Here is a 14,375-nt window from a genome sequence, read left to right as displayed (position 1 = left end):
ATACTTTGTAGGATTCCTCACAAAACTTTTCTCATTCAGAGTTCACCAGGGTTAATTTTAAAGCGGAGATTCACTGTATGTTAAAGGAACCTCCTGGTAGCCATTTCCCCTCATCTGGGTGGTCCATAGTAAAGCGGACCCAGTGTTTTTTTCTTACAAAGTTTTTGCAATTGGTTCCCTTCAAGCTTGTCCGCCCCGGGGATTTCGTGCCAATTTAAGAGAACGAATTGGAGTGGACTTTCATCCTCAAAGTCCTTACCGGAGCCAAGCCTCAGTTGTGCTTTGCCTCGGTTGGGAGTCTGGGAAAGGAATTCCTTAGAGTGGGTTGCACCCATTTTACTTAAGCCTTTTTATACTGCAGTTCGGGTCCCCGACCCTGTTCCTGGACACTCTTAACTTCCCGAGTCTATGACTCACCCCCACGTCCTAGTGGTGTTCCTGCCTGCCGTTCGCGTGCACTAACTACTAGGCGGCCTGGTGCAGCTAAAACCCTATTGGAACCCTCCCACTGGTCATCAATTGCCTGAGGGTTCCACAGCAACTTCCCTGCCTCTTACACACTAGACTCATATCCTACTGAACGCTTGCCTACGCAATGTCAGGTCGGAACTGAGGAATACAGAGATACAGAGTAGTAGGAAAGGAACGGGCGCACTTGCAATCTCTGGTCATGGGTCATACCTAACAAAGGTCGCCATGGCAGGGGGGCGTCTTCACCCGAAGATTAAGAGCAGAGGAATAGGAAACAGAGCTGGGATAGCCAGATTCCCAGATTGGTAGAAAAGCGACAGTTTGCTCAGACTTCTGCTCAGTTTGGCAGAAGGGAGCTGGGACAGTCTTTCTGAGCTCTGCGTTTAACGTAAAGACTGTTGCCCTGGACCTCAGTTCTACCTTGTAACTGTGCCTGGCAGCCTTGCTGCAACTAAGGTCCAAAGAGGAGAGTAGAAAAGGATAGTCCAAGTGGAGAAATAGATTTTTAGTTGCTGTGGTTCTTAGCTCACCCAAGGTGTCCCCTTTTAATACTCACGACCGATCCTTTCAGTCGAATCCCGTTGTCTCCAGCTTCCAACTGGTTCCTGAAAAAAAAACAGCCTTGTCCCTTTAAACGTTGCTTCGTCCTGGGGGTCCCGCTTGGACTCTCAATTACTACCAAGTGCCTCGGGTCCTGAGGTTGGTTTACCCCCCTGCAAAAGAGGCAAGGGCGCGCTGGGCTCCCCTTCCTCAGTGAACCCGGAGCTCAAGGCAAAACTGGGTCCCCGAAGTGGTCGCCAAATTGTTGTAAAATTTAAGCTGGTTCCTATGAACCCAGAGAAATGGATCTTGACCCAGGGAGAGCTCAAGGATCCAGGCAAGCAGACGAATTTAAGCGTCTCCTGCCCACCAAATAACAGAGACCAAACCAGGACGTACGAAGCAAGGCACTTTTATTTTTGCTGTTGCAACAGGGTCCTTCCTCTCACACAGGAGAACAAGGAAGGAACCCCAAACAAAGATGTCTTGCCCTTAAAAAGAAATTTGAAATTGGTTTCAGCCCACCCCCCAGAAGCATCATCCATATGTCACAGAAGGGGTGTAGCCCAAGACCCCCCTCCCTAGATTCATCATAGGTACATCATGAAAGGGGAGGTCTGGTGGCAGTAATCTGAGCAGTCTGGACCCTGCCCCCTGCCCCCCAAAACCTAATCAACAAAATTGAGAGATATTTACATTTCCCTGTTTCCCAGCCAAGTTAATCACACCCTTTTGTCTGGCAGTCAGGTATCAGGATGCCAGGGATTATCACTTTAATTCCTGAGACAATGAGAAGGTTCCCCCCACCCCACTTCTTCCTTGCAGAGGAACACCTGGTCAGAGAGAGAGTCAAAATGGTGTCAGAAAGGCCTGTCTTCCTGTGCTGCTTCAGACATGTGCCTGTACATTCATGTACATGTTTTATGAACAATTATTATATATATATAGATATGACCTCAAAATTCTTATAACACAGACATAATCCATTGTTTTCTCTGCATCTAACAAATTAAACTGGACTGCTGCTCCTGCCAAGCTAGCCAGGACATTCTGCACAGCTTTAATCAGGCTGATTTCATGCCCGGCATTTTCCTTATCCTGTCAAGTGTGAAAATCATTCTTTGAGCGTCCTCCAGCTCTCCAGCTTTTCCCGGATGAAAACTTGTACCATCCCAAGAGTGACTTTGCATTGCTTTACCTCCTTCTCTATGATGCCCTCACTGCAGACACATAGAGAAGGAAGAAAAAAAGCTGAATGACACCTGAAAGTAGTTCCCATAATTGCCAAGTAAACAAAAGGTGAATTAAGTTCATTTGGGGTAGGACATTGAATGTTTTCTAGTTTATCTTCACAGTCATTTTGCCCTCAGCAGGAGACCCAGGTTGTGAGCTTTCATTTTTTTAAAAAAGTAAGTCAATCGGGAATCTATCAAGAAAGTTAGCAATGTTCCAAGCAAGGAAACTGTGGATGCAATTCAGCAGATATGGAGAGTGCAAAAATGGGGAAATGGGTGGGGGAAGGGATGGGGGAGGAACTTGATTCAGTTCATTTAATTTGCACTTTGCAAAACAGTATGATAACTGAAACCCAGCCATCCGTCAAAATTCGCACAGCAATGTCACTTTCCAGGCAAGTAACATGTATAGAAACACTTTTAGTTGGGGGAAATGTCCCTAAAAATTCATAATTTGTGAAAATAACATACAATATAGCATTACATGCGGGGAAATTGCTTTGTAGAAATGTGTTCATTAGGCAAAATTGCATACAAAGAGGAATATATTAGCCAAAATTCGCACTAAAATGCTGTTGAGAACTCTGAACATAATGAAATCCATCTTTAGTAGGGAGGGGAAAATGCAATGGAGTGTTGTGGAGGTGGGCATGGCTGGCTGGCTGGCACCCCAAAACAGGAGCACTGGCTTTAAAGGGCCTTTAGGCACATTTTTCTGCAGGCCCCCCACTTCTATGAATAAAATGTAAAAGGCAAGCATGGGAGTAAAGTAGAGAATTTACCAAGGATAGCCAAATAAAGGTTGTTCCTGGTAGTTGGAACATATGCATCTGTTTTGCTGAGGCCGCACACATGTGAAACTCACTGAGGTTTCCAAACAGGTTTTATATGCTAAGTAATCATAAAGTCTTTTGGATATACAGTATCTCATGAGAGCTTTGATGGATCAAGTTAAAGAGAGCTGCAGATATTAAACAAATACCTTTGAGATGCTTTTCCAGCATACACAATCATGAGATTAGCGCACAGATTACAAGCTTTAAAACTGAATGGAATAAATCCTTATTATCCTTCCCTGCCTGAAACTTTGGAGAGATGCTGGCAGTCAGTGTAGACGACAGTGGGAGGAGGAGGAGGAGGAGGAGGAGGAGGAGGAGGAGGAGGAGGAGGAGGAGGAGGAGGAGGAGGAGGAGAAAAAGAAGAAGAAGAAGAAGAAGAAGAAGAAGAAGAAGAAGAAGAAGAAGAAGAAGAAGAAGAAGAAGAAGAAGAAGAAGAAGAAGAAGAAGAAGAAGAAGAAGAAGAAGAATTTTATTATGTGCACATTGCCCATCTGACTGAGTTGCCTCAGCTACTCTGAGTGGCTTCCAGCATATATAAAAACATAATAAAACATTAAACATTAAAAAAACAACTTCCCTATACAGGGATAGATGAATCATTTGTTTGATGCAATATAAAGCAGCTTCCTATGTGATTTTCCCCAAGAGCCGTGGGAACTAGCAACTTGAAATACAGAATTATTTTGAAGAGGGAGGGGGGAAAACTTTCTTTTGGAGGAAAGGAGAGCTGGAATCCTTACGACACTTTTACTGTGAATCACGATTTATTTTTAGACTAAGAAACCTGCATTTGCATTGTAGCATTATGAGGGAATTTGCTTCTCAGGAAGCCCTCCCCTGCCTTGGTGCACCTAACTTTGGCCGGGGCTTCGAAACAGCAAACAAGCAGAAACCATTCCAGGCACAAACAATTCCACAGAATACTTGAAAATCCAGTTTAGGACGGACTCAAGAAAGCCTTTCATGTACTGTATGCGTCGGATTGCTGTTTCTTGCAACAGAAGATATATTAAGGCTGGTTTCCTTTCCAAAGTCCCACACATACACACACACACCCTTATTTGCTTTTAGCAGCTACCAGTAGATGTTATCTAGTCTAGAACTTTGTTTTCTCTTTAAGGCTGGGCACTAAATGAACAGAGGAAACTGGGTGTTAACTGAGAAGTTAGCCAAGACTCTGTTGATATTTTTTAAAGATGTAGGGCACTTCTGCGTGGCAGTTCATCGTAGGCTCAGGGCTCCTGCAGACAGGTGTTATTTTGCAGGTGAACTCGGCATTGTGTCATTGATCAAATGCTCGCACATTCGTGCTGGGTTTATACTGGAATGTCCCCACATCATCCTGCTTTATCAGTTGTTCCACGATGTTTCCCAAATGTTACTGCATCATTGCCATAACATGCCACTCTTGTACTAGGTAAGGTAAAGGTAAAGGACCCCTGGATGGTTAAGTCCAGTCAAAGGCGACCATGGGGTTGTGGCGCTCATCTCGCTTTCAGGCTGAGGGAACCGGTGTTTGTCCACAGACAGCTTTCTGGGTCATGTGGCCAGCATGACTAAACCACTTCTGGCACAACAGGACACCGTGACAGAAACCAGAGCACACGGAAACGCCGTTTACCTTCCCAGCACAGTGGTACCTGCACTGGCGTGCTTTCAAACTGCTAGGTTGGCAGGAGCTGGGACAGAGCAACGGGGATTCAAACTGCTGACCTTCTGATCGGCAAGCCCAAGAGGCTCAGTGGTTTAGACCATAGTGCCACCCGCACCCCAACTCTTGCAATGCAGTGCAATGAAAACAGCAAACCCCCCACATCCCGAACATTGCAGGATTTCAGCAGGAAGCTATAGGACATGCACGGTCTTGAAAGAGGGATTACAAATAACTGATACGTCAAGAGCAAAAATCACACAGTAAAAGCACAGTAAAGAGGATATATTATCCGTATGTGGGCATCCATATGTCTTGAGAGACAATGGAGTGCGCCTCTGGGGGTGAAGCAAAACTGCAGTGTTTGCAGCACCAAAGTGTCCTCCCTGGGGCACAAGCCTGGACAATGTGTCTGGAGGTCCTGGGCTGCCCAGATGACAAGACCCCCCTCTCAGCCTCACTGATGTGGTTCAAAGGAAAGCAGAGCAAGATGTTTGGCACCAGCTCGGCTTCAGGAGTTGCCGGAAGGAGGCGTACAAGGCACCATCCAACTGCCTTAGGGACTCCACTCTGGATTTGTGTAGAGTTTACTCCTGAGCCCTTTCTTCTACCGAAGATATACTGCAAGGCAGCAGCTGCACATCTAAACTAGCAAGTGCAAATTAGAGGCATATCTGTGCCCGCTTTCGTCCCCTCTTTTTTGGTGCGTGTATGGCGTAGTCCGTTGCTAGCCTGGCATTGTGGGAAATTAAAATGGTAGCTGGACTCACTGCCAAACACTGCTGCTTTGGGTGATGTAACAGTGCAGCCCAAGGGGACCTACAGACAGAGGAGGGGACTTACCTGAGTTCTTCTTGCCTAGGACCCGAATCCCCACCCACCCAGGAACCACCCCCTAACTGCGCTTTGTTCATAAGCTGAACACACTGCTTTAAAGATGGACGCAGACTTACAGAGCTGTGATTCAGGAGACCTCAGCATCTTCTTGGACTCCTGCCAGATGGTCTTGCAGTCTTCCTGGAGTTTGTAGAACCTCTCTCTCCTCCAGGAGTTGGACTTGACCTTCAGCAGGTGGCCTCCACGCAGGAGAAACTTGAGGTCCTTATCATCTTGCAGACCTAGGGGGCACCAGAAAGGTAGGATAATTAGTGGGAAGGGCCATAGCTCAGTGGTACAGCACCTGCAATGGACTCAGGAGGTCCCGGGTTCAATCCCCGGCATCTCCAGGTAGGGATCAGAGTGCCCCCGTCTGAAACCCTATAGGGCCGCCACCAGTTGATGTAGACAACAAGGAGCTAGACAGCGCTTGGTAAAAGGCAGCTTCCAATGTTCTCATTGTGCACAACTCTTTTGGACCATTGTACCTCTGGTTAAGAACTTAATTCGTTCCGGAGGTCCGTTCTAAACCTAAAACTGTTCTTAACCTGAAGCACCACTTTAGCTAATGGGGCCTCCTGCTGCCGCCACGCCACCGGAGCACAATTTCTGTTCTCATCCTGAAGCAAAGTTCTTAACCTGAGTTACTATTTCTGGGTTAGGCGGAGTCTGTAACCTGAAACGTTTGTAACCCGAGGTACCACTGTATGCACATAATCCCTGAGAAGACTCCCTGGAAAAGACCCTGATGTTGGGAAACATTGAGGGCACATGGAGAAGGGGACAACAGAGGATGAGGTAGTTGGACAGTGTTCTCGAAGCTACTAACATGAGTTTGACCAAACTGCGGGAGGCAGTGGAAGGCAGGAGTGCCTGACGTGCTCTAGTCCATGGGGTCACAAAGAGTTGGACACAACTCAACAACAACAACAACAACATGCACATAATCCCTGATGCGACTGGCCTTTAGCTGTCCTTGAGGTGCCCGTAAGAACCTAAGCAGGCATTCTGGTGGATCCCACCCAAGGCCCCCTGTCACACAGCATGCTGAATCTCACGATGCCTAGGCAGATCCTGATGGGAATCCCATGACAAGTATCCAGGGGTATACCACCTCTGGTCCTGGAATCACTACAAAGCTATCCTCATGACTAGCAGCCACGGCTAGCGGACAATTAGTAGAGGGGTAACAATTCTGGGGTGTTGACTACCATATTTGGCCTAAAGCAAAAGGCTATTCGAGGGTGGTATTTAGAGATCACAGAATCATAGAGTTGGAAGGAACCACCAGTTATCTGGTCCAACCCCCTGCAATGCAGGAAACTTTTCCCCAACCTTGAACCAGACTTAGGAATCTCATGCTCTACTGAGCTATCTCGGCAGGTGATGGATAGGAGGTCTCCCTCACTCCCCACCTAGAGCTTTTATACCATGGGTAGGCAAACTAAGGCCCGGAGGCTGGATCTGGCCCAATCACCTTCTAAATCCGGCCCGTAGACGGTCCAGGAATCAGCGTGTTTCTACATGAGTAGAACGTGCGCTTTTATTTAAAATGCATCTCTGGGTTATTTGTGGGGCATAGGAATTCGTTCATTCCCCCCCCAAAAAAATAATAATAATAGTCTGGCCCCCCACAAGGTCTGAGGGACAAAGGACTGGCCCCCTGCTGAAAACGTTGGCTGACTCCTGTTTTATACCATACTTGATGGGTTGTTCCTTGCATTCACCCCCACCAATGACTGAATCTCGGGTTCCACATGTCAAGTGACTATTGTTTTGAACAATTAAATGGGACCGAGTGCTAGATATGCCTGCCAAAGAAACAGACACCCTCCCAATTTGTGCTTTTTTTTTTAAGGGTGACTCTTTGACCTGTGCTGATAACATTCCAATTTACTCTCCAATTTACTCAGGTAGAAGAAACCAGCTTGGAATTTACCGGTATAAGGGAGAAGAGAAGAGAACCAGCCAGTGAGATAGTGGCTGGAGTGTCAAACTAATAATAATAATAATAATAATGGCAATCTATAAGGATAATGGAATCTATAATGGAGAAGAGAAGAGAACCAGCCAGTGAGATAGTGGCTGAAGTGTCAAACTAATAATAATAATAATAATAATAAATAATAATAATAATGGCAATCTATAAGGATAATGGAATCTATAAGGGAGAAGAGAAGAGAACCAGCCAGTGAGATAGTGGCTGAGTGGCTGGAGTGTCAAAATAATAATAATAATAATAATAATAATAATAATAATAATAATAATAATGACATTTGGGGGGTGGAGCCCAACAACTTTTGGGTTTTCCTTAAAGAAGCTCAACAGTTTGGGGAGGTTTCCTTTTAAAAAAATTCAACAATTTTGGGGTAGGATACAACTGCCAGAATAAATAAATATCAGTGTTGCTTCAGATGTTGTTGGACTACAACTCCCATCATCCCTGGCCATCGGGACTGATGGGAGCTGGAGTCCAACCACATCTGGAGAGCCATGAGATCCCCACGCCTGTACCTGATTAAGTGGAATGCCCTGTCATGTGATGCATCCATTACTAAACCCCATCCCGATACACAGTATGGTGATGTGGTTTTGCATCCCTGTGACACAGAGCAGGAGGGTCATTCCTGCCATGCAGACAGAAGGAATCCAGGCCATCTGCCAAACGCAACAGGAATTTGCCTCTGCGCCCAACCTCCTCTTATGCAATTTAAACGGTGCTTTCTCGGAGTTCAGCTGCGGTGCCTCCATGTGTCACTCAGGGCACGTGAAGAGCTGTAATTGCTGCCGGCAGGTCTTCTGTGATGCAAGATGATGAGCAAAACAGGCACGGCAGAAACCAGCATGACTATGGCCACATCCGCACCTTACGTTGGAAACAGCATGCACCGCTTTGAACCACCGTGGCTTCCCGCAAAGGATCCTGGGAACCTGCCAAGAGTCGTTTCGGGGCCCCTATTCTCCTCGCAAAGCTGCAATTCCCAACAACCGGCACTCGGGGCCAGACTGCCTCTCAACATGGAGGTTCCACTGAGCCATCGTCGCTAGTAGACCCTGATGGAATTCCCTTCCGTGAATTTGCCAACCTGGTGCCCTCCAGATGTTTCAGACAACAACTCCCACCCAACAGGAAAACGCAGGCAGGCATTTGGACGCCAGTGATGTTATGTGCATGCGTGAGAAGCAACAATCCCACAACACACACACATACCTGAAAGTGCCGTTATTTGCACGCAAATCGTCCTTCCTATAAATGCAAGTCGCTGGATCCCAGGTCAAAACTAAATAGGTGAACTGGACTTTCGGTTTCTGTCTAGCTATGCATGCAGGTTAACCCCAAGTTCTGCTTTCCTTTCCATCTCTGCTTACCTGCTTCCTATAAACTACAATGCAGTAGCTCCTGCTCTCTCTTCCGTATGGCGACTTTTCAAATAACTTCACCCCGTGGTCAGTTTAAACAGAGAGAGCCTCGTGAAGCAAAGAAATTGACCCAGTTTGCACAGGATGCAAACCACGGTTTGTTGACCCTAACTATGGTTTGTCTGACCGTGCAAACCTAGCCCGGGCGATTAACCATAAAGGCTTCTGGGAATCCCCGCAGACAGATAAGTAGCATGTCAGGGAGAACAAGAACCAATGAAGTGCTCTCAGTCCTCAGCAGGAAAGGACTGGGGAAAGGGTGTTCTCCAGGCAGTTTTGGAACAGCATCACAAATATCCTTCCAGCTCCCTGGAAAGGGAGGGGAAAGGCGAAAGATAGAGAGAAATGGCTGAGTGACAAGATCATAGCAACCAAGACCGTTAAAAAGAAATCAATGGAGGAGGGAAAGCAGGTGTTCACTGTATGAACAGTCCCTGCACCATGCAACTCACAAGCTGCTGCGTCACTATTGCATTAATAATAATAATAATAATAATAATTTATACCCCACCCATCTGGCTGGGTTTCCCAGGCCACCCTGGGCGGCTTCCAACAAAAGAGTATAAATACATTAAAACATCAGTCATTAAAAACTTCCCTATACAGGGCTGACTTCAGATGTCTTCTAAATGTCAGATAGTTGTTTATTTCCTTGACATCTGATGGGAGGGCATTCCACAGGGTGGGCGCCACCACCGAGAAGGCCCTGTAACTTCTCACAGGGAGGGCACCGCCAGGAAGCCCTCAGAGCTGCACCTCAGTGTCCAGGCAGAACGATGGGGGTGGAGACGCTCTTTCAGGTATAGTGGCCAGACTGCTATTAGCATGCGTGACAATCTCCGTTCTCTGTGTGCTGGTCTTTCTGTTGTCATCAAAATGGCACTATACACAAAGTTTTTGCTTTGCAGAAGTTCAAAACAAAACTTTAGGAAGAGACTGCATCCCTTAGGTTGCAGGTGGCGAAATCGTTCGTCTGAATGACTCAGCCAAGACACCTGTTCAGAAAACCCACTACCTCACCTGGGCTAGATGATAAAGACAGGTAGAGCTGGGTGTCATCTGCATAGCAATGACCAAGCAGCCCAAACTTGCAGGTGTGAAGTATCTTGGAGAAGAGGACAGATTCCCGTCATACTGGGAGGAAGAAATTCCCCAGTGCTCCTTCTGCAATTGAGCGTCAAACAGGAGCAGAAACACTGGATAAGCGAGCCATTTATTCAGGTTTTTTAAATGCACTGACCACCCTTCATTCAAGAATTGGTTTAAGGATACAAAGAAACTTAAAATTACAAGTTGTTCAAATTTGTTTTAATATTAATGGTAATTGTTGCAACCCACACTGAGACCTTAGGGTGAAGGATGGGTCATGCATTTTAATAACAAGAATATATCGTCATTAAAAGAACAAAAACGAAGAATACAATAAACAGCACTGATGAGATGCTACCGTGAACAATGTAGCAAACTACACCAAACTTTATCAACCATTGGTGATAGGGGTCTTGTTATCAATGGGCCCCTGCTGCTAATAAGCCACGTTTGTTTGTTTTTTATTAAACAAAATAAAGCAAAGATAAAAGAGCATAAATAAATACTATTCCTGCAGGTTGGAAGCAGCATAGGGCTGGGCATTATCACTGAACTTGTTCCTAAACAATCCATGCCTTCGAGACAGTTGACAAGATCCTTGGTTCTTTGATTAATCAATAACATAAACTTTGGCTCTATTCTGCTGCAAATGTCCTTCATAAATAAATAAGCAAAGCATAGAGGAATGAAACCATACCCTGCCAACATTTCTCCGATGAAAATAGGGACAGCCTATTCAATAATAGTAGTAGTAATAATAATAGTAATAATAATAATATTTATATCCCACCCATCTGACTGAGCTGTCCAAGCCATGCTGGGTGGCTTCCAACATATATAAAAACATAATATTAAACATTAAAAGAACCTTCCCTATACAGGGCTGCCTGCAAACGGCTCCAGGGGTCACATAACTCCATACCCTCCAACATTTCTCCAGTGAAAATAGGGACTTCCTAAGGAAAAGCAGGACATTCTGGGATCAAATCAGAAACCGGGACGGCTTCTGTAAATCCGGGACAGTCCTTGGAAAATAGGGACACTCGGAAGTGTCTGATGAAGCCATACATCCAGCTCAAAACATCATAATCTATAACAGGGCTGGGTACACTTCAGGCTTGCGTGATCTCCTCCAGCGATGGTGGGAGTTTTGCTAGAACCTCAAGATTCCCCACCCATTGCCTGGTGCAAACAACCAGGCGTTTGTTCCGATTAGCAGAACAGAATGGCGCTCATAATCGTCCTTCAGAGAACCCCACTCCTGGTTTCCCTGCCAGCACTGTTTCTTTCAGCAATATAATTTAGGGCGATATTGTTGCTTCAGTTGTTAAAACAATTGGGTATCAGGTTGCTTCCAGGTGGCCTGTCTACCTAGTATTCATCCTGGTTTGCTTGCACAAAGCTGACAGGGAAGTCAGATGACATCACCTATTGCTGAGCATTCATCCTGATTTGTTTGCAGGGAGGTTATACAATAGATGTGCCAAGGAAACGTTATCCCACTTTTTCTGGTGCATTTTCCCATAGCTTTCCTTATCACAATACAGGTGAAACTCGGAAAATTAGAATATTGTCGAAAAGTGCATTTTTTTCAGTAACGCAACTTAAAAGGTGAAACCAATATATGAGACAGATGCAGGACATGCAAAGCAAGATATGTCAAGCCTTTATTTGTTGTACAATTGAAAATTGATATATTGTTCTAAAATATTAATTCAATTAATATGTATTTTATTTTATGAAGCTTATAATGCGAATGTTTTATTCATAATTTTGTTCTGAAGCTTCTGAACTTGTCATGCCTAATAAAGGTTACTGATTGATATAAATAGAATGTAATTAATGAGCTGTAATAGCGATGTTTATTTTTGTATTATTGTAACTATTTGCTTTATTACTGTGGAATTTCCAAAAGAAAGCATTTGTAAAAATTAAAAGAAAAATAAAAAATAATAAGTTGCATTACTGAAATAAATGCACTTTTCGACGATATTCTAATTTTCCGAGTTTCACCTGTAAGTCCCGATTTGGGGAGGAAAATGGGTTTGTTGCGAGTGATTTTCTCCTGCAAAAGAACGACCATCTGCAAGCACCCCAGAAATCATTGCTGATTCCTGCAAATCACCCAGAGATCTACCGGTACCTTCTGTCCACCCCAATCTAAAATGTCTGGGCAAAGAGAGGAATATACGGGTGAGGAATACAGTGTCAGAACCAAACCTAACCGCTTTCGGAGGGCATTTCTCACTCACGGCGCCACTACCAAGGCAGCTCCCACTTTTGCACATGCATAATGCACTTCTCCAGAAGATGAAACATGGAGAAGGATCTCTTATATCTAATTACAAAGGGAAATTCAGAACGGACACCGTTATCAATAGCATCAACAACAGTTAAGTCATTGGGAGGGAGGGAGGATACGTTTTAAATGGATTTATACACAGAATTTGGTGGTGGTTCCAACCCGATTGAGCTTTGCTTGTATCTGACGTCTCTTATATTGTCTGATGTCTGTCATTCATGCATTGTTTGCAGGGGAGGGGGGGGCGTATAAGTCCAGCTAATAATAATACTATGCAAAAGAAGTCAAGTTCCACGCTTTAACATATTTCCACAGCATAGATTTATAAATAATGCATATGTTTTCTTTAATACATTTATCGATGAATACAGTACATCTATTTATGTGATGGTTACTTTAGGAAACCTGGGGTGCACAGGGCAAAGTATATACCGGTACATAAAATAATGCAGGCATAGGCAAACTTGGCCCTCTAGATGTTTTGGGACTACAACTCCCATGATCCCTAGCTAATAGGACCAGTGGTCAGGGATGATGGGAATTGTAGTCACAAAACATCTGGAGGCCCAAGTTTGCCTATTCCTGAAATAATGCATATAAATTGCTAGAATTTTTTGCATTTTCAGTAGACCCAGAGAGTGGGGGGGGGGGACCTTGATTCTCACTTTGAGACTAAGGAGCAAGGCATGGAATTAGGGAGGAGGCGATCTGTGCAAATAAGCTCGACATCAAGATTTTCAATAAATCCCATCCCTAGACAAGAGGTTTACCAAAATCAGCAGAGTCACACTGGCTCTCTTCTTTCAAGCCAGCAATGTGAGGAAATGCACATACCTGGGCTCAACTCAGAACCCAGACACCCTTTTGGAAACTAATTTTGTATTTTGTAACGCAGAATTATTTTCGCCTGCATACGACTTTGATGTATTTGCTGCCTGCATTGAAATGTAAGTAAACCTTTTAAGTTTATCTTAAAAACAAAACAAAACAGAGTCACCCTCCCCCTGTCTCTCTCCCAGAAAAAGTACTCAGCCAGAGCAACCAAGGCAGTTTTAGTTCCCAAAATGGATTGAAAGCGTCTACATCACAGAAGTCAGCCAGGGATGTGCGGAGCTGAGCTATCACCACACACTTGAGAGCACTTGCCTAAACGCAGGGTATCTTCTTCAGTACTGGACTCGCCACCACTTCCTTCAAATGGAGGACCATCCCTTCGCTCTTAAAGAGGCATTAGCCCATTCTTGCACTAAGACAGGCAGATTTTAGAAGCTAAGTTATAACCCAAGGCTCCAAAAAACAAGAGACTTTTCACTCTGCCAGAAATTATTCCCTGGTAGAACTGAATGGAAGTAATTATCAGGGGAGAAATCTCTCTTTTTTCACCAGCATCACTGCCACAGAAGAAGGCACTAGCCTGTGTTTGATCAGGTTTGCTTCAAGATTTTCTCCACCTTAGAAAACCAGGGTCCAGCCGAGAAGACTCAAGAATTAGCCCTAGAGGCCAATCTTTCATTTAATTGCCCAAAGCAAAGAGAATGTTCAGATATTTGAGTCACCATCTATAATATAGCATATCCCAGTAATATAGGTGCTTTTACTTCTGCATTGAGAACTAGACCTAGGTTTATTTTTCCCTTATAAATTTTATTTATTGCATTTCAATCCCACCTTTTCCTTCAAGGAGCTCAAGGTGGCATACACGGCCCTCTTCCTCCCCATTTTATCCTTCCCAAATTATTTTTTCCAGGGGTGGGGGATATGTAAAGGAGCCCTCCTTGAAACCCACAAGCCAGTCCCCTGAAATTTAGCCACATCTCTCTCACACACATATTCACACACACACACCAGAGTCCTTTAAATACAGTAACCAAAGGGGACAGACCACTTCTTGCCCCCTATAAAATCTGAGTGCAGCTTATTCCTGTGCCTCATCTGGAACTGACACCCCCACT

At 44.8% G+C, this 14,375-nt stretch overlaps 1 protein-coding gene across 2 annotated transcripts in view; it reads right to left on the bottom strand.

Moving 5' to 3' along the window:
* The window catches only part of PLCD1 (phospholipase C delta 1), a 66,667-nt gene that overhangs the window by 33,125 nt on the left and 19,167 nt on the right, over positions 1 to 14,375 (bottom strand). For both annotated transcript variants that reach the window (XM_035129298.2, XM_035129297.2), the window contains exon 2: positions 5,690 to 5,854. In XM_035129298.2, coding sequence (XP_034985189.1) covers positions 5,690 to 5,854 — 165 coding nt within the window. The remainder of the gene's footprint in view (positions 1 to 5,689; positions 5,855 to 14,375) is intronic.

This window comes from Zootoca vivipara, chromosome 12, assembly GCF_963506605.1.
Source record: "Zootoca vivipara chromosome 12, rZooViv1.1, whole genome shotgun sequence".
In the NCBI taxonomy this organism is placed as follows: Eukaryota; Metazoa; Chordata; class Lepidosauria; order Squamata; family Lacertidae; genus Zootoca; species Zootoca vivipara.
Note: the sequence above shows the minus strand (reverse complement) of the source record. Positions and strands in the feature narration are given on the sequence as shown.